General features: G+C 57.9%; 1 protein-coding gene across 1 annotated transcript in view; it reads right to left on the bottom strand.

Moving 5' to 3' along the window:
* The window catches only part of LOC119968064 (plasma protease C1 inhibitor-like), a 50208-nt gene that overhangs the window by 24281 nt on the left and 5613 nt on the right, over window positions 1–20314 (bottom strand). The window contains exons 2-4 of the mRNA XM_038801164.1: window positions 19408–19711; window positions 10806–10946; window positions 385–588 (exon numbers count right to left, since the gene is read on the bottom strand). Coding sequence (XP_038657092.1) covers window positions 385–588; window positions 10806–10946; window positions 19408–19711 — 649 coding nt within the window. The remainder of the gene's footprint in view (window positions 1–384; window positions 589–10805; window positions 10947–19407; window positions 19712–20314) is intronic.

Genomic DNA, 20314 nt, shown 5'->3' with positions numbered 1-20314 from the left:
GACTCCCTCTTTAAACAGGGTCCCTGACGGAGAGACTCCCTCTTTAAACAGGGTCCCTGACAGACTGACTCCCTCTTTAAACACTGTCCCTGACGGAGAGACTCCCTCTTTAAACAGGGTCCCTGACGGAGAGACTCCCTCTTTAAACACTGTCCCTGACGGACAGACTCCCTCTTTAAACAGGGTCCCTGACGGAGAGACTCCCTCTTTAAACAGGGTCCCTGACGGAGAGACTCCCTCTTTAAACAGGGTCCCTGACGGAGAGACTCCCTCTTTAAACAGGGTCCCTGACGGACAGACTCCCTCTTTAAACAGGGTCCCTGACGGAGAGACTCCCTCTTTAAACAGGGTCCCTGACGCAGAAATATTAAAAAGGCCACTCACCGTTAAAGTAGACGGCATTTAGCAGCATCAGAATGGTGTCGGCAGACACCTGATCGACCAGGTGGGTGATCTTCCCATGCGTCTTCTCCGCGACCCAGGAATTTATCGTCCTCACGTTCTCGCTCGAGTTCGCTATCAGCGGAGCCGGCTCGTTGCCATAGAAATGCCACGAACGCTTCAGGAAGGGTTTCTGGAGACACATGCCTGGATACGGATGGGAATAAAGGAGGGAGGGAGGTGGAAAGAGATCCAGACAGAGAGAAGCAGAAGAAGAGAGAAAGAAAGAGGGAGAGAGAGGGTGGGGCGGGGGGGGGGGGGGGTGTGGACAGAGAGAGTGAGGGAAGGAGAAAGAGAGGGAGAGAGATAAAGAAGGGGAGAGGAAAAGAGAGGGGGAGAGGGAGGGAGAAAGGGAGAGTGACAGAGAGAAGGAGCAAAGGAGGGAGAGGGAAAGGCAGAGAGGTAGGAGAGAGGGAATGAAGGAGGAAGAGGGAGAAGGAGGGAGAGAGGGAAAGAAAGATAGAGAAAGGAGAAACACAGAGCGAGAGCGAGAGGGAGAGAGAGAGAAAGAGTGAGATTGAGGAAGAGAGAGGGATGAGGAGAAAGAAAAAAAAGAGAGAGAGAGCAAAGGTCAGTCAGAGGTTGTCATTCAACCCTTATCAATCTCTCGTGCCCGCCCCAGCTGTCACAGGATGGTGTAGAAATCTCTAAGGCAGGATATATTTCCCAGTCAGGGTGGGGAGTGACTTGGAGGGGAACCTCCAGGTGGGGGGGTTCCCAGGTATCTGCTGCCCTTGTCCTTCTAGATGGAGGTGGCCGTGGGTTTGGAAGGTGCTGCCTGAGGAGCCTTGGTGAGTTGCTGCAGTGCATCTTGTAGATGGGACACACGGCTGCCACTGTGCGTCGGTGGGGGAGGGAGTGAATGTTTGTGGATGGGGAGCAATCAAGCGGGGCTGCTTTGTCCTGGATGGTGTGGAGCTTCTTGAGTGTTGTTGGAGCTGCGCTCATCCAGGCAAGTGGAGAGTATTCCATCGCACTCCTGACTTGTGCCTTGGAGATGGTGGACAGGCTTTGAGGGGGACAGGAGGTGAGTTACTCTCCGCAGGATTCCCAGCCTCTGACCTGCCCTGGTAGCCACAGTATTAATGTGGCTGGGTCCAGTTCAGTTTCTGATCAATGGTAACCCCCAGGATGTTGATTGTGGGCGATTCAGCGATGGTAATGCCATTGAATGTCAAGGGGCGGTGGTTAGATCCTCTCTTGTAGGAGATGGTCATTGCCTGGGGCTTGTGTGGCGTGAATGTAACTTGCCACTTGCCAGCCCCAAGCCTGGATATTGTCCAGGTCTCGCTGCATTTGGACAGGGACGGCTTCATTATCTGAGGAGTAGCGAATGGTGCTGAACATTGTGCAGCCATCCGCAAACATCCCCCATTGGACACAGGGGTTAGAGGTCATGGGTCAGCTGACCCTGGAAGACAGCTGAGGCCCATTTAATAACAGCGTCGTTCTCGACAATGCCAGCACCGGGAGACAGGCGGCTAAACCCCCTCGGCACGGGACTGTGGCGTCCATTGTCCTTGCCGGGAGCGCTGCGTGGGATCACCAGAGTGATACCTGGAACGGCGAGGGTTAAATTCCGAGGAGGGATGACACAATCCAGGGTTATATTCCCCGGAATTGAGAAGACTAAGGGGTGGTTTGATTAACGTTTCTGTGATACCGAGAGGGACAGATAGGGGTCGATAGAGAGAAACTCTCTTCGCTGGATGGGGGAGCCTCGGACCGGGGGGAGAGGAGGAGGGGGGGGGGGGGGGTGGCGTTGGGGACTGAAAATAGGAGTCAGTCCTTCCCGGAGGGAAAATGGGAAACATTTCTCCACATGAAGCGGGGGGGGGGGGGGGGTAGATGTTTGGAAACTCTCTTCCGTAAACGGGAATGGGCACCAGTTCGATTGTGTATTTAAAATATCCGATTGATAGATTTTGTTACCCAAAAGGGATTGAGGGAGAGATGGTGGGGAAATGGAGTGAGGTTATAGATCAGACAGAATGATGGGATAGTCTCGAGGGGCTGAATGGTGCTGCCTCCTGTTCCTGTGTAACAGGCTGGAGAAGGGGCTGAATGGGGCCTCCTCCTGTTCCTGTGTAACAGGTTGGAGAAGGGGCTGAATGGGGCCTCCTCCTGTTCCTGTGTACCAGGTTGGAGAAGGGGCTGAATGGGGCCACCTCCTGTTCCTGTGTAACAGGCTGGAGAAGGGGCTGAATGGGGCCTCCTCCTGTTCCTGTGTAACAGGCTGGAGAAGGGGCGGGATGGGGACTCCTGTTCCTGTGTAACAGGCTGGAGAAGGGGCTGAATGGGGCCTCCTCCTGTTCCTGTGTAACAGGCTGGAGAAGGGTCTGAATGGGGCCTCCTGTTCCTGTGTAACAGGCTGGAGAAGGGGCTGAATGGGGCCTCCTCCTGTTCCTGTGTAACAGGCTGGAGAAGGGGCTGAATGGGGCCTCCTGTTCCTGTGTAACAGGCTGGAGAAGGGGCTGAAGGGGCCTCCTCCTGTTCCTGTGTAACAGGCTGGAGAAGGGGCTGAATGGGGCCTCCTCCTGTTCCTGTGTAACAGGCTGGAGAAGGGGCTGAATGGGGCCTCCTCCTGTTCCTGTGTAACAGGCTGGAGAAGGGGCTGAATGGGGCCTCCTCCTGTTCCTGTGTAACAGGCTGGAGAAGGGGCGGAATGGGGCCTCCTGTTCCTGTGTAACAGGCTGGAGAAGGGGCTGAATGGGGCCTCCTCCTGTTCCTGTGTAACAGGCTGGAGAAGGGGCTGAATGGGGCCTCCTGTTCCTGTATAACAGGCTGGAGAAGGGGCTGAATGGGGCCTCCTGTTCCTGTGTAACAGGCTGGAGAAGGGGCTGAATGGGGCCTCCTCCTGTTCCTGTGTAACAGGCTGGAGAAGGGGCTGAATGGGGCCTCCTGTTCCTGTGTAACAGGCTGGAGAAGAGGCTGAATGGGGCCTCCTGTTCCTGTGTAACAGGCTGGGGAAGGGGCTGAATGGGGCCTCCTCCTGTTCCTGTGTAGCAGACTGGAGAAGGGGCTGAATGGGTCCCCTCCTGTTCCTGTGTAACAGGCTGGAGAAGGGGCTGAATGGGGCCACCTCCTGTTCCTGTGTAACAGGCTGGAGAAGGGGCTGAATGGGGCCTCCTCCTGTTCCTGTGTAGCAGACTGGAGAAGGGGCTGAATGGGGCCTCCTCCTGTTCCTGTGTAGCAGACTGGAGAAGGGGCTGAATGGGGCCTCCTCCTGTTCCTGTGTAACAGGCTGGAGAAGGGGCTGAATGGGGCCTCCTCCTGTTCCTGTGTAACAGGCTGGAGAAGGGGCTGAATGGGGCCTCCTCCTGTTCCTGTGTAACAGGCTGGAGAAGGGGCTGAATGGGGCCCCCTCCTGTTCCTGTGTAACAGGCTAGAGAAGGGGCTGAATGGGGCCTCCTCCTGTTCCTGTGTAACAGGCTAGAGAAGGGGCTGAATGGGGCCTCCTCCTGTTCCTGTGTAACAGGCTGGAGAAGGGGCTGAATGGGGCCCCCTCCTGTTCCTGTGTAACAGGCTGGAGAAGGTGCTGAATGGGGCCTCCTGTTCCTGTGTAACAGGCTGGAGAAGGGGCTGAATGGGGCCTCCTGTTCCTGTGTAACAGGCTGGAGAAGGGGCTGAATGGGGCCTCCTCCTGTTCCTGTGTAACAGGCTGGAGAAGGGGCTGAATGGGGCCTCCTCCTGTTCCTGTGTAACAGGCTGGAGAAGGGGCTGAATGGGGCCTCCTCCTGTTCCTGTGTAACAGGCTGGAGAAGGGGCTGAATGGGGCCTCCTGTCCCTGTGTAACAGGCTGGAGAAGGGGCTTGAATGGGGCCTCCTCCTGTTCCTGTGTAACGGGCTGGAGAAGGGACGGAATGGGGACTCCTGTTCCTGTGTAACAGGCTGGAGAAGGGGCTAAATGGGGCCTCCTGTTCCTGTGTAACAGGCTGGAGAAGGGGCTGAATGGGGCCTCCTCCTGTTCCTGTGTAACAGGTTGGAGAAGGGTCTGAATGGGGCCTCCTGTTCCTGTGTAACAGGCTGGAGAAGGGGCTAAATGGGGCCTCCTCCTGTTCCTGTGTAACAGGCTGGGGAAGGGGCTGAATGGGGCCTCCTGTTCCTGTGTAACAGGCTGGAGAAGGGGCTGAATGGGGCCTCCTCCTGTTCCTGTGTAACAGGCTGGAGAAGGGGCTGAATGGGGCCTCCTCCTGTTCCTGTGTAACAGGCTGGAGAAGGGGCTGAATGGGGCTCCTCCTGTTCCTGTGTAACAGGCTGGAGAAGGGGCTGAATGGGGCCTGCCCCTGTTCCTGTGTAACAGGCTGGAGAAGTGGCTGAATGGGGCCTCCTGTTCCTGTGTAACAGGCTGGAGAAGAGGCTGAATGGGGCCTCCTGTTCCTGTGTAACAGGCTGGGGAAGGGGCTGAATGGGGCCTCCTCCTGTTCCTGTGTAGCAGACTGGAGAAGGGGCTGAATGGGTCCCCTCCTGTTCCTGTGTAACAGGCTGGAAAAGGGGCTGAATGGGGCCACCTCCTGTTCCTGTGTAACAGGCTGGAGAATGGGCTGAATGGGGCCTCCTGTTCCTGTGTAACAGGCTGGAGAAGGGGATGAATGGGGCCTCCTGTTCCTGTGTAACTGGCTGGAGAAGGGGCTGAATGGGGCCTCCTGTCCCTGTGTAACAGGCTGGAGAAGGGGCTGAATGGGGCCTCCTGTTCCTGTGTAACAGGCTGGAGAAGAGGCTGAATGGGGCCTCCTCCTGTCCCTGTGTAACAGGCTGGAGAAGGGGCTGAATGGGGCTTCCTCCTGTTCCTGTGTAACAGGCTGGAGAAGGGGCTGAATGGGGCCTCCTCCTGTTCCTGTGTAACAGGCTGGAGAAGGGTCTGAATGGGGCTTCCTCCTGTTCCTGTGTAACAGGCTGGAGAAGGGGCTGAATGGGGCCTCCTCCTGTTCCTGTGTAACAGGCTGGAGAAGGGGCTGAATGGGGCCTCCTCCTGTTCCTGTGTAACAGGCTGGAGAAGGGTCTGAATGGGGCCTCCTGTTCCTGTGTAACAGGCTGGAGAAGGGGCTAAATGGGGCCTCCTCCTGTTCCTGTGTAACAGGCTGGGGAAGGGGCTGAATGGGGCCTCCTGTTCCTGTATAACAGGCTGGAGAAGGGGCTGAATGGGGCCTCCTCCTGTTCCTGTGTAACAGGCTGGAGAAGGGGCTGAATGGGGCCTCCTCCTGTTCCTGTGTAACAGGCTGGAGAAGGGGCTGAATGGGGCTCCTCCTGTTCCTGTGTAACAGGCTGGAGAAGGGGCTGAATGGGGCCTCCCCTGTTCCTGTGTAACAGGCTGGAGAAGAGGGCTGAATGGGGCCTCCTGTTCCTGTGTAACAGGCTGGAGAAGGGGCTGAATGGGGCCTCCTCCTGTTCCCGTGTAACAGGCTGGAGAAGGGGCTGAATGGGGCCCTCCTGTTCCTGTGTAACAGGCTGGAGAAGGGGCTGAATGGGGCCCCTCCTGTTCCTGTGTAACAGGCTGGAGAAGAGACTGAATGGGGCCTCCTCCTGTTCCTGTGTAACAGGCTGGAGAAGGGGCTGAATGGGGCCTCTCCTGTTCCTGTGTAACAGGCTGGAGAAGGGGCTGAATGGGGCCTCCTCCTGTTCCTGTGTAACAGGCTGGAGAAGGGGCTGAATGGGGCCTCCTGTTCCTGTGTAACAGGCTGGAGAAGGGGCTGAATGGGGCCTCCTCCTGTTCCTGTGTAACAGGCTGGAGAAGGGGCTGAATGGGGCCTCCTCCTGTTCCTGTGTAACAGGCTGGAGAAGGGGCTGAATGGGGCCTCCTCCTGTTCCTGTGTAACAGGCTGGAGAAGGGGCTGAATGGGGCCTCCTCCTGTTCCTGTGTAACAGGCTGGAGAAGGGGCTGAATGGGGCCCCTCCTGTTCCTGTGTAACAGGCTGGAGAAGGGGCTGAATGGGGCCTCCTCCTGTTCCTGTGTAACAGGCTGGAGAAGGGGCTGAATGGGGCCTCCTCCTGTTCCTGTGTAACAGGCTGGAGAAGGGGCTGAATGGGGCCTCCTCCTGTTCCTGTGTAACAGGCTGGAGAAGGGGCTGAATGGGGCCTCCTCCTGTTCCTGTGTAACAGGCTGGAGAAGGGGCTGAATGGGGCCTCCTCCTGTTCCTGTGTAACAGGCTGGAGAAGGGGCTGAATGGGGCCTCCTGTTCCTGTGTAACAGGCTGGAGAAGGGGCTGAATGGGACCTCCTCCTGTTCCTGTGTAACAGGCTGGAGAAGGGGCTGAATGGGGCCTCCTGTTCCTGTGTAACAGGCTGGAGAAGGGGCTGAATGGGGCCTCCTCCTGTTCCTGTGTAACAGGCTGGAGAAGGGGCTGAATGGGGCCTCCTGTTCCTGTGTAACAGGCTGGAGAAGGGGCTGAATGGGGCCTCCTCCTGTTCCTGTGTAACAGGCTGGAGAAGGGGCTGAATGGGGCCTCCTCCTGTTCCTGTGTAACAGGCTGGAGAAGGGGCTGAATGGGGCATCCTGTTCCTGTGTAACAGGCTGGAGAAGGGGCTGAATGGGGCCTCCTCCTGTTCCTGTGTAACAGGCTGGAGAAGGGGCTGAATGGGGCCTCCTGTTCCTGTGTAACAGGCTGGAGAAGGGGCTGAATGGGGCCTCCTGTTCCTGTGTAACAGGCTGGAGAAGGGGCTGAATGGGGCCTCCTCCTGTTCCTGTGTAACAGGCTGGAGAAGGGGCTGAATGGGGCCCCTCCTGTTCCTGTGTAACAGGCTGGAGAAGGGGCTGAATGGGGCCACCTCCTGTTCCTGTGTAACAGGCTGGAGAATGGGCTGAATGGGGCCTCCTGTTCCTGTGTAACAGGCTGGAGAAGGGGATGAATGGGGCCTCCTGTTCCTGTGTAACAGGCTGGAGAAGGGGCTGAATGGGGCCTCCTGTTCCTGTGTAACAGGCTGGAGAAGGGGCTGAATGGGGCCTCCTCCTGTTCCTGTGTAACAGGCTGGAGAAGGGTCTGAATGGGGCCTCCTGTTCCTGTGTAACAGGCTGGAGAAGAGGCTGAATGGGGCCTCCTGTTCCTGTGTAACAGGCTGGGGAAGGGGCTGAATGGGGCCTCCTCCTGTTCCTGTGTAGCAGGACTGGAGAAGGGGCTGAATGGGTCCCCTCCTGTTCCTGTGTAACAGGCTGGAGAAGGGGCTGAATGGGGCCCCTCCTGTTCCTGTGTAACAGGCTGGAGAAGGGGCTGAATGGGGCCTCCTCCTGTTCCTGTGTAAGCAGGACTGGAGAAGGGGCTGAATGGGGCCTCCTCCTGTTCCTGTGTAGCAGACTGGAGAAGGGGCTGAATGGGGCCTCCTCCTGTTCCTGTGTAACAGGCTGGAGAAGGGGCTGAATGGGGCCTCCTCCTGTTCCTGTGTAACAGGCTGGAGAAGGGGCTGAATGGGGCCTCCTCCTGTTCCTGTGTAACAGGCTGGAGAAGGGGCTGAATGGGGCCCCCTCCTGTTCCTGTGTAACAGGCTAGAGAAGGGGCTGAATGGGGCCTCCTCCTGTTCCTGTGTAACAGGCTGGAGAAGGGGTTGAATGGGGCCCCCTGATCCTGTGTAACAGGCTGGAGAAGGGGCTGAATGGCCTCCTGTTCCTGTGTAACAGGCTGGAGAAGGTGCTGAATGGGGCCTCCTGTTCCTGTGTAACAGGCTGGAGAAGGGGCTGAATGGGGCCTCCTGTTCCTGTGTAACAGGCTGGAGAAGGGGCTGAATGGGGCCTCCTCCTGTTCCTGTGTAACAGGCTGGAGAAGGGGCTGAATAGGGCCTCCTCCTGTTCCTGTGTAACAGGCTGGAGAAGGGGCTAAATGGGGCCTCCTCCTGTTCCTGTGTAACAGGCTGGGGAAGGGGCTGAATGGGGCCTCCTGTTCCTGTATAACAGGCTGGAGAAGGGGCTGAATGGGGCCTCCTCCTGTTCCTGTGTAACAGGTTGGAGAAGGGGCTGAATGGGGCCTCCTCCTGTTCCTGTGTAACAGGCTGGAGAAGGGGCTGAATGGGGCTCCTCCTGTTCCTGTGTAACAGGCTGGAGAAGGGGCTGAATGGGGCCTCCCCCTGTTCCTGTGTAACAGGCTGGAGAAGAGGCTGAATGGGGCCTCCTGTTCCTGTGTAACAGGCTGGGGAAGGGGCTGAATGGGGCCTCCTCCTGTTCCTGTGTAGCAGACTGGAGAAGGGGCTGAATGGGTCCCCTCCTGTTCCTGTGTAACAGGCTGGAGAAGGGGCTGAATGGGGCCACCTCCTGTTCCTGTGTAACAGGCTGGAGAAGGGGCTGAATGGGGCCTCCTCCTGTTCCTGTGTAGCAGACTGGAGAAGGGGCTGAATGGGGCCTCCTGTTCCTGTGTAACAGGCTGGAGAAGGGGCTGAATGGGGCCTCCTGTTCCTGTGTAACAGGCTGGAGAAGGGGCTGAATGGGGCCTCCTGTTCCTGTGTAACAGGCTGGAGAAGGGGCTGAATGGGGCCTCCTCCTGTTCCTGTGTAGCAGACTGGAGAAGGGGCTGAATGGGGCCTCCTCCTGATCCTGTGTAACAGGCTGGAGAAGGGGCTGAATGGGGCCTCCTCCTGTTCCTGTGTAACAGGCTGGAGAAGGGGCTGAATGGGGCCTCCTCCTGTTCCTGTGTAACAGGCTGGAGAAGGGGCTGAATGGGGCCCCCTCCTGTTCCTGTGTAACAGGCTAGAGAAGGGGCTGAATGGGGCCTCCTCCTGTTCCTGTGTAACAGGCTAGAGAAGGGGCTGAATGGGGCCTCCTCCTGTTCCTGTGTAACAGGCTGGAGAAGGGGCTGAATGGGGCCTCCTCCTGTTCCTGTGTAACAGGCTGGAGAAGGGGCTGAATGGGGCCTCCTCCTGTTCCTGTGTAACAGGCTGGAGAAGGGGCTGAATGGGGCATCCTCCTGTTCCTGTGTAACGGGCTGGAGAAGGGGCGGAATGGGGACTCCTGTTCCTGTGTAACAGGCTGGAGAAGGGGCTGAATGGGGCCTCCTCCTGTTCCTGTGTAACAGGCTGGAGAAGGGTCTGAATGGGGCCTCCTGTTCCTGTGTAACAGGCTGGAGAAGGGGCTAAATGGGGCCTCCTCCTGTTCCTGTGTAACAGGCTGGGGAAGGGGCTGAATGGGGCCTCCTGTTCCTGTGTAACAGGCTGGAGAAGGGGCTGAATGGGGCCTCCTCCTGTTCCTGTGTAACAGGCTGGAGAAGGGGCTGAATGGGGCCTCCTCCTGTTCCTGTGTAACAGGCTGGAGAAGGGGCTGAATGGGGCTCCACCTGTTCCTGTGTAACAGGCTGGAGAAGGGGCTGAATGGGGCCTCCCCCTGTTCCTGTGTAACAGGCTGGAGAAGGGGCTGAATGGGGCCTCCTGTTCCTGTGTAACAGGCTGGAGAAGAGGCTGAATGGGGCCTCCTGTTCCTGTGTAACAGGCTGGGGAAGGGGCTGAATGGGGCCTCCTCCTGTTCCTGTGTAGCAGACTGGAGAAGGGGCTGAATGGGTCCCCTCCTGTTCCTGTGTAACAGGCTGGAGAAGGGGCTGAATGGGGCCACCTCCTGTTCCTGTGTAACAGGCTGGAGAATGGGCTGAATGGGGCCTCCTGTTCCTGTGTAACAGGCTGGAGAAGGGGATGAATGGGGCCTCCTGTTCCTGTGTAACTGGCTGGAGAAGGGGCTGAATGGGGCCTCCTGTTCCTGTGTAACAGGCTGGAGAAGGGGCTGAATGGGGCCTCCTCCTGTTCCTGTGTAACAGGCTGGAGAAGGGTCTGAATGGGGCCTCCTGTTCCTGTGTAACAGGCTGGAGAAGGGGCTGAATGGGGCCTCCTCCTGTTCCTGTGTAACAGGCTGGAGAAGGGGCTGAATGGGGCCTCCTGTTCCTGTGTAACAGGCTGGAGAAGGGGCTGAATGGGGCCTCCTCCTGTTCCTGTGTAACAGGCTGGAGAAGGGGCTGAATGGGGCCTCCTCCTGTTCCTGTGTAACAGGTTGGAGAAGGGTCTGAATGGGGCCTCCTGTTCCTGTGTAACAGGCTGGAGAAGGGTCTGAATGGGGCCTCCTCCTGTTCCTGTGTAACAGGCTGGAGAAGGGGCTGAATGGGGCCTCCTCCTGTTCCTGTGTAACAGGCTGGAGAAGGGGCTAAATGGGGCCTCCTCCTGATCCTGTGTAACAGGCTGGGGAAGTGGCTGAATGGGGCCTCCTGTTCCTGTGTAACAGGCTGGAGAAGGGGCTGAATGGGGCCTCCTCCTGTTCCTGTGTAACAGGCTGGAGAAGGGGCTGAATGGGGCCTCCTCCTGTTCCTGTGTAACAGGCTGGAGAAGGGGCTCAATGGGGCCTGGAACATTCTAACCGTGAATCTCGCAGGGCCTCGGATGGATGGGGTGAAGCCAGGAGTACAAACCTTGGCGGTAAAAGAGCTGGGAAGCCGATTGGAGAGACTGCGTCCTCTTCAAGAGCTCCTTGAATGCCTCGTGCACACAACCGTTCTCCCGGGTGTAGAACAGTGCCTTCTCCAGATCGTGTTGGGTCTGGTTCTTGGCACCTGCATTGGAAACAAAGAAAGCAAGCAAACGTCGAAAATGATCGGCAGCAGACAACGAAGCCAACCCTTTCTCCCGAAAGTTCCGGAAAGGACTCGACCAGATGGGTTTTTACGATGTCCGCCGATAGTTTCATGGTCATCAATGGACCTCCAAGTTCAGATTTATATCAAAATAAAATGCTGAATAAACTCAACCAGTCAGGCAGCGTCTGTGGCGAAAAGAAACGTGGTTAACATTTCGAACCCGGGACTCGCGACCATGGAGTGAAGGTCGCATATTTGGCAGCTCCCGCCCGAGCCGGTCTTTTTGTGCCCTGCCCTCCGGATTGTAGCCGTAATTTTGCAGGAAAATGGTACCGAGGTGAGAGCAGTAGACAGTGACCCCGAGTTGATGGCGCCCGAAGTGGCTGGAAAATAGCGAAGCATTTGGTTGAGGCGAGTGAGGAAGGGACGGCGCACACGGAGATGAGGACAGGCCCGGGTCTGGCCCTGTGGTCGATGGACCAGTTGGTGAGCTTCCTGATTGACCAGTTCGCCCAATGGCGGGAGGAGAGTGCGGAGGGAACCCGGCCCGGGGGCCGTGGACTCGGTCAAGCCGGCGGTTGACCGCGTGGAGAGGGGACTGGCGGCCCGGGGGACTGGCGATGCAGAGGACCGTGGAGCTGGAGCAGGAGGAACAGTCCGTCTTCGATGGCAGCGGAGGTGGGACTGACTCTAGACCAGCAGAAGCGACTGCTGGGAGAAAGTGGAGGACCTGGAGAACCGTTCTCGAAGGCAGAACATCCGGATTGAGGACCCGCCGGAGGGAATTGAAGGAACGTATGCGGGTGCGTAAGTTGGGAAGATGCTGGAGAAGCTGCTTGGGGTAGGTGCGTTTGACCGGCCGCTGGATCGAGGTCACAGGGCGCTGATGTGCAAACCCCAGAGGGGGGGGGGGGGGGTGAGCCGCCGCGGGCGATGGCGGTACGATTGCATCAGTTCCTGGACAAGGAACGTATCATGCGGTGGGCCAGGCAGACGAGGCGATGCACGTTGGAGGAGATCGAGATTTCCCAAGACCTGGTGGAGGAGCTCGCGAAGAGGAGAGCGAGCTTTAATAACGTCAAGGCGGCCCTGTGCAAGAAGGGCGTAAAGTTTGATCCACTGTACCCGGCTCGCCAATGGGTGACGTACGGGGGCCGGGAGCTGTACACTGGCTCGGCGGAGGAGGCAGCGGCCTTTATGAAGGAGAATGGACTGGCAGGGGAAGGACTTTGAACTTTGATCGAGATCTGAACTATATTGTGAAAAAGTTGGGTTTATATAGTTTGGATTTCTTTCGTTTTTCCCGTTTTTCCCGGTTCTGTTTGGGGCGAGGTCGGTTTCAGTGCTTTGCTAAGGGATGAGGGGTGGCTCTCTGTGTTTGGGCCTTGGGGGGGGGGGGGGGATTGTTCGATTCTTTTTACTCCCGGCCTTTGTCTTGACTGTTTGCACTGAGCGGGGGTGAGGGGAATCAGTTGGGGGGGGGGGGGTGGGATGCTGGGTGCCATGGGCAGGGGGGGCTGCCAGCCTAGCTGGGCGGGGGGGGGGGCTAGTTCACGGAAGCAAAGTGGGGGGTGAGCTGAAGATCGATGTGTGGGGGGGGGGTGGGATGCTGGGCGCCACGGGCGGGGGGGGTGGCTAGTTCACGGAAGCAAAGTGGGTGGGTGAGCTGAAGATCGATGTGGGGGAGGGGGAGGGGGGGTGGGTGGGTGGTGGAGGGGGAATCGGGGGATGGGGTGAGGGGGTGGGGTAGGGGGATAGTACTGCTGACGGGGAGGGGACTTTCAAAGTGGAGGAGGAGGAGGAGGAGGTTGGATGATGGTCGTTGCCCAAGGGCGGGCCAGGGAAGGTGAAGGGGCCACGGGCCGCAGACTGGCCTGGGAGAGGGTGTGGTTGATCGGCGGGGGGGGGGGGGGGGGGGGGAGGGGTTGCCCCCTGACCAGGCTGGTCACCGGGGGGGGGGGGGGGGGTGCCCCCTGACCAGGCTGGTCACCGGGGGGGGGGGGGGGGGGGGGGGAGGGGGAGGGGTGCCCCCTGACCAGGCTGGTCACCGGGTGGGGGGGGGGGGGAGATTTAAATACGGTCCTGGATCAGAGGTTGGACAGGGTTGCATTCTCAGTCTGGGAAGGTCTCAGCCCCTGGCGAAGGGGGTTCATGGGGCGCACAGGGTGGAGGCTCGATCCGTGGAGATTAGGGAGCCCGAGGAATGAGGAGTTTTCGTTCTAATCCCGTGTGTATTCCCGGATAGACGCTGCTGGCCGAGGTGGGGGATGCTGAACATTCAGCAATGATGGTGTCAGACCAGCCCCGCCCTGGGCTGGACCTGCACGGCAGCAAGGGAAAGGCCCAGCGGCCGCAATGGGGCTGGATGTGAGGCTGTTAGCGGAGGAGGAGGCCTGTGAGCGGGTGAGGGGGGCCATTCGGGGATAATAAGGATCAGTGACACGGGGGAGGTTTCGGGGTGTGTGGGGGGGGGGGGTGGTGTGGGAGGTACTGAAGGCGGTTATTAGGGGGGGGAATTCATCTCAATTCGGGCCCATAAAGAGAAGGCTGAGGGGGGGGGGGGGGGGGCGGAGTGGGGGCAGGCTGGTGGGCGGGGTTTTACAGATGGACAGGAGGTACGCGGAGTCTCCGGATGACGGGGGTTTCTGAAGGAGCGTCAGGGACTGCAGCTGGAATTTGGGCTCCTGTCCACAGGTAAGGCGGAGGGACAGCTGAGGGGGGGTGAAGGGGGGGGGGGCGCGGTGTATGAAGACGGGGCAAAGAGCCAGCAGGATGCTAGCGCGCCAGCTGAGGAAGCAGGAGGCGGCGAGAGAGAGATTGGGAAAGTGAGGGATACGGGGGGGGGGGGGGGGGTTCTGGAGCCGGCGGGAGGTGAATAATGTGTTTTGGGAGTTTTGCAGTAAATTGTATAATTCGGAACCCCCCCCAGCCGCGGAGGAGGGGATGAAGTGATTTTTTTGGGGGGGGGCTGGAGTTCTCGAGGATAGATGACGAGTTGCTGGAGGGTTTGGGAGCCCCAATTGGGTTTGGGGAGGTTAGAGATGGGTTGGGGGCTGGTAAAGGCTTCTCATGAGTCAAAGGAGCTGGGAGTGCTCCGCCCAACTTTATCGCAGGCATCAATTTGCCTTATTCTGAAACGGATTAAGGATCCGGAGAGCTGTGGGTCATGTAGGCCACTCTCCCTTCTAAATGCGGGTGGGAGTTCAAATGTGGTGTTCAATTCTGGTCGCCACACTACCAGAAGGATGTGGAGGCTTTAGAGAGAGTGCAGAAGAGATTTACCAGGATGTTGCCTGGTATGGAGGGCATTAGCTATGAGGAGAGGTTGAATAAACCCGGTTTGTTCTCACTGGGACGACGGAGGTTGAGGGGCGACCTGATAGAGGTCGACAAGATTATGAGGGGCATAGACAGAGTGGATAGTCAGAGGCTTTTCCCCAGGGTAGAGGGGTCAATTACTAGGGGGCATAGGTTTAAGGTGCGAGGGGCAACGTTTAGAGGAGATGTACGAGGCAAGTTTTTTTACACAGAGGGTAGTGGGTGCCTGGAACTCGCTGCCGGAGGAGGGGGTGGAAGCAGGGACGATAGTGACATTTAAGGGGCATCTTGACAAATACATGAATAGGATGGGAATAGAGGGACCCAGGAAGTGTAGAAGATTTTAGTTTAGACGGGCAGCATGGTCGGCACGGGCTTGAAGGGCCGAAGGGCCTGTTCCTGCGCTGTACTTTTCTTTGTTCTTTGTTCTTGGGAAATTGCTGGCAGAGAGCTTGGCCCCGTGTATAGAGGATTGTGTTCCGGGGGTAATAGGACAGGATTTGATAAGGGACGACACCTGGCGTCCAACATTGGGCGGCTCCTGAATGTAACAATGATGCCTGCGGAGGGGCGCGAGGTCGAGGTGGTGGTGGCCGTGGATGTAGAGAAGGCCTTTTGATCGGGGGGGGGGGGGGGGGGGAGTGGAATTATTTGTGCGATGTCCTGGGAAGGAGTGGGATTTGTGGATTGGGTCTGGTTGCTTTTGTCAGGCACCGGCGGCGAATGTAAGGACAAACCGGGCTCGATCAGAATATTTTAGTCTGTGCCGCGAGATGGGTTAGGGATGTCCACTCTCCCCACTGCTGATTGCCCTGGCCATAGATAGAGCCATTGGCCATGGCTCTGCAAGCATCAAACATTTGGCAGGGAATAGTGAGGGGGGGGTGAGAGGGGAGGGTGGAACATAGAGTCTCGCTCTGTGCGGACGATTTGCTCCTTTATATAACAGACCCGTTGGGGAGAATTGCAGGAATTCTGGGGATACTGGAGGAATTTGGCCGGTTCTCAGGTGAGAAGTTGAATATGGGCCAGGGTGATGTTCTTTGCGATCCAGGCAGGAGACGAGATTCGGGGAAGATGCCCTTCAAAGCGGTGGGAGGGAGTTTTAGGTACCTGGGGATTCAGACGGCACGGGGCTGGGGTCAGCTTCACAAATTAAATATGGGGCAGGGCGATGGAGCAAATGAAAGGGATGGTCGCCCCCTGCCATTGGAGGTGAGGGTACAGACTGTGAAAATGGCAGCCCTCCCCAGATTGCTGTTCGAGTTTTCAGTGTCTTCCGATATTGAAACCGATGGAACCGGGTGTTATAATATTGACTCATGGATATAACGGAGCGCCGACAGGCAGTGATTGACACACAGGATGGCCAGTGAGCACACAGAACACAGCAGCCAATCACCAGGCAGGACACGGCCACTGTAAAGCCAGAGGTTTCCCGCTCTCTCTGGACCCAGCCTCTGAGACAGTCAGAGTCCACGAGCTAGCAAGTGCCAACACCATGCGGTAGCTAGTAAGTCAGGTCAGGCTAGGACTAGGTCTCCAGTCAATTCAGTATAGTGTCGACCCACAGTTAAACATGCATATTAGTTAAGACGTTGAATAAAATCGCGCTGCGTCTTATCAAGTGTTGGAGGTCTGTCTCTCTCTCTGCACTGCATCAAGTGCGGTCCGCGTCGACCCAGCCAGCCCAACACATCACCGGGCAGCTAATATATCGATGGTTGGGAAATGGGTAGTGGGGGGAGGGGTCGGCCACGGGAGCGGGTAGGGGGCGGCATCTTGCAAGGGCACGCGTCTGGAGTCTCTGCCGTCCTCGCCGGCTCGGTACTCCACCAGCCCAGCGGTAGTGGCAGCCCTGAGGGTGTGGGGGCTGTGGAGGCAGCACAGAATGGGACAATCACCGATTCGTCCTGGGGGGGCGGGGGGAGGGGGGTGCTGGATGGGGGCTTTAGGAGGTAGCAGCCGGCAGGGATTGAGATATTCGGGGTTCTTTTCATTGAGGAAGGTTTCCCGAGTTCGGAGGAGCTGGAGGAGGGGTTCGAGTTGCCGGCGGGGAACGGGTTTCCGGTATCTGCAGCTCCGGGATTTTGTCCGGAGGCAGGTCCCGAGACTCCCTCGCCTCCCACTCGGGGGGGCTACAGGATAAGGTGATGTCGAAAACAGGAGCTGGGGAGGCCAGGGTCTCGGAAATATATAAGGAACTGATGCAGTGGGAGCGGGTTCCAATTGGGCGGGGAGGGGGGGGGGTGAAGAGGGAGTGGGACTGCGATTTGGGAGGGGAGTTGGAAGTCGGGCTATGGGAGAAGGCCCTAAGGAGAGTGATGCGACCATCAATTCACTAGAGGCACGATTGGAAGTAAACTGTGGTTTTAATAGTCTTACAACTGAGCCTGCCTGCGACCAGAAGAACTGAGAGCAGGGCTCACGGCTGCAGCACTTTATACTTCCGGTAGTGGGAGGGGCCATGGGCGGAGCCAAGGGTGGAGCCCTGTACAAGCTCCTCATCTCCCCCTATGGGCAGAGCCGCGCAATGGCTGACAGACAGAGCCCACAAGGACACAATGCTATGTAATGCAATACAGTGCGACTTACAATACAGTATGAATTCACCACTGAGAGTCAATGCATCCTCGTCATGTGCCAGGCTCAGCCAGATCCAGTTCAAGGTGGTCGACAGGGCGCACGTGACTGTGGGCCGGATGAGCGGGTTTTTTTTGAGGAGGTGGAGGGGGGGGGGGGGGGTGTGGGCGGTGTGGGGGAGGGCCTTGCGAATCACGTACATACTGTCTGGCCGTGTCCGAGGCCGAGGGGATTTTGCCCGGGATTTTCGGATGTCATGTCAGGGGTCCTGGGAGGGTGACCCCGACGAATAAGGTTAGCAAAACCAAGGAAAGGTGAACCGTCAGAAGGAGGAGTTCCGTGGGCGATGATAGCAAGGGTTTAAGCTGGGAGTGGGGGGGGGGGGGGGGGGGGCATGTTATTATGGGTTTCTTTTTGTGTTTGTTCGATCTTTGTAATGTAAAAATGTAAAAATAATAAATGCCTCAATAAAATATTTTCTAAAAAAAAAAATAGACGTGTCCTCTTCGAAAGGTGTGAGGTCAGGTGACCAGCCATTCGGGCAAACAGGGAGATTCTAAGGAACGTCTTCATTTCACAACATGCCAAGGACAGGACAGCGGACGAAATACTTCCCACAAAGTGGGACGTCGGCTGGGAAGGTGCAGGCCAGGGTCACAAAACGAGTTCAGTGCCGTGGAGCCGATCAGTTCTCTGTTGTAGGCTGACTGCGAAGGGAATAATCAATTCTGATTCCAGCAAAGGGAGAAAAAACACCAACGCACCATTTCCACAAAGGTGTTTCGAGATATTTTAACATTTGACAGTGCAGCACTCCCTCAGTACTGACTCTCTGACAGTGCGGGACTCCCTCAGCACTGACCCTCTGACAGTGCAGCAATCCCTCAGTACTGACCCTCTGACAGTGCGGCACTCCCTCAGTACTGACCCTCTGACAGTGCAGCACTCCCTCAGTACTGACCCTCTGACAGTGCGGCACTCCCTCAGTAAGGACCCTCTGACAGTGCGGCACTCCCTCAGTACTGACCCTCTGACAGTGCAGCACTCCCTCAGTACTGACCCTTTGACAGTGCGGCACTCCCTCAGTACTGACCCTCTGACAGTGCAGCACTCCCTCAGTACTGACCCTCTGACAGTGCAGCACTCCCTCAGTACTGACCCTCTGACAGTGCAGCACTCCCTCAGTACTGACCCTCTGACAGTACAGCACTCCCTCAGTACTGACCCTCTGACAGTGCAGCACTCCCTCAGTACTGACCCTCTGACAGTGCAGCACTCCCTCAGTACTGACCCTCTGACAGTGCAGCACTCTCAGTACTGACCCTCTGACAGTGCAGCACTCCCTCAGTACTGACCCTCTGACAGTGCGGCACTCCCTCAGTACTGACCCTCTGACAGTGCGGCACTCCCTCAGTACTGACCCTCTGACAGTGCGGCACTCCCTCAGTACTGACCCTCTGACAGTGCGGCACTCCCTCAGTACTGACCCTCTGACAGTGCAACACTCCCTCAGTACTGACCCTCTGACAGTGCAGCACTCCCTCAGTACTGACCCTCTGACAGTGCGGCACTCCCTCAGTACTGACCCTCTGACAGTGCGGCACTCCCTCAGTACTGACCCTCTGACAGTGCGGCACTCCCTCAGTACTGACCCTCTGACAGTGCGGCACTCCCTCAGTACTGACCCTCTGACAGTGCAGCACTCCCTCAGTACTGACCCTCTGACAGTGCGGCACTCCCTCAGTACTGACCCTCTGACAGTGCGACACTCCCTCAGTACTGACCCTCTGACAGTGCGGCACTCCCTCAGTACTGACCCGCTGACAGTGCGGCACTCCCTCAGTACTGACCCTCTGACAGTGCGGCACTCCCTTAGTACTGACCCGCTGACAGTGCGGCACTCCCTCAGTACTGACCCTCTGACAGTGCGGCACTCCCTCAGTACTGACCCTCTGACAGTGTAGCACTCCCTCAGTACTGACCCTCTGACAGTGCAGCACTCCCTCAGTACTGACCCTCTGACAGTGCTGCACTCCCTCAGTACTGACCCTCTGTCAGTGCAGCACTCCCTCAGTACTGACCCTCTGACAGTGCGGCACTCCCTCAGTACTGACCCTCTGACAGTGCGGCACTCCCTCAGTACTGACCCTCTGACAGTGCATCACTCCCTCAGTACTGACCCTCTGACAGTGCGGCACTCCCTCAGTACTGACCCTCTGACAGTGCGGCACTCCCTCAGTACTGACCCTCTGACAGTGCGGCACTCCCTCAGTACTGACCCTCTGACAGTGCGGCACTCCTTCAGTACTGACCCTCTGACAGTGCGGCACTCCCTCAGTACTGACCCTCTGACAGTGCGGCACTCCCTCAGCACTGACCCTCTGACAGTGCAACACTCCCTCAGTACTGACCCTCTGACAGTGCAGCACTCCCTCAGTACTGACCCTCTGACAGTGCAGCACTCCCTCAGTACTGACCCTCTGACAGTGCAGCACTCCCTCAGACACCTTGGCTTTGCCCCGAGGAGCGACCTTACCGAGGAGGAGATGGGTGAGAGCAGCGGCCAGGCTGATTGGTGAGATGATGATGTTCTTGTCCTTGTTGAACTTGGCGATGGTCCTGTACGCCTTCCAGGCAAAGTGGGTGAGCGAGCGGGCCAGAGCCTCCCCTTCGTGCTGGCCCGCAACGGCGGTGTCACACTGCAGCCAGGGATCTGGGTACTGGGCGCACGGATCCCCGGGGTACGGGGCACACGGTTCAGGTCTCACGTAGGGGTGCAATCCTGTCACATTGTCACGTTGTGTCCGTGAAGGGAGCACATTCAGTTCTTCTAGACTGGCCTATCCAGGGAAGCGGAACAGAGAGAGAGAGAGACAAGATGGTTCAGACAGTGACAGTTCGCAGGTAATACTGAAGGACAATCACTAACCCTAGGTCCCCACGTCACAACCACTATAAGGGTATCCCGTGATACTCGGCGCGACCACCCCTTCCCCTTGCTGCCCCGCCCCACAGGCCCAAGGCCTCAGTGTCAAGCAGAGGTGGAGGGGCCTCTGGTCCCAAACTCAGCTGTAGGCCGAGGTCGCAGCCCTTGTTCACAGCCCCAGCTCTCAGCCTCGGTCCCCAGGCCGAACTCTCGGCCCTGTGCCCAGGCCCAGCTCTCAAGCCCCTTTACCCAGGCTGAACACAGCCCATGTCCCTAGGCCCAACTGTCAGCCCATGTCCCCAGGCCCATCTCCCAGGTCCGTCCCCAGGCCGAAATCCCAGCCCCCTTCCTCAGGCCCAACTCTAAGCTCCTGTCCTCAAGCTCCAAAACCTGCCCCCAGGATGAACTCTCAGCCTCTGTCGCTAGGCCCAGCTCCCAGCTCCTGTCCCCAGGCCAAACTCTCAGCCCTGTCTCCACGCACTGCTCCCACCCCCAATGCCAGACCTAACTCAAGCCT

This window comes from Scyliorhinus canicula, chromosome 6 (assembly GCF_902713615.1).
Source record: "Scyliorhinus canicula chromosome 6, sScyCan1.1, whole genome shotgun sequence".
NCBI classification, from domain to species: domain Eukaryota; kingdom Metazoa; phylum Chordata; class Chondrichthyes; order Carcharhiniformes; family Scyliorhinidae; genus Scyliorhinus; species Scyliorhinus canicula.
Note: the sequence above shows the minus strand (reverse complement) of the source record. Positions and strands in the feature narration are given on the sequence as shown.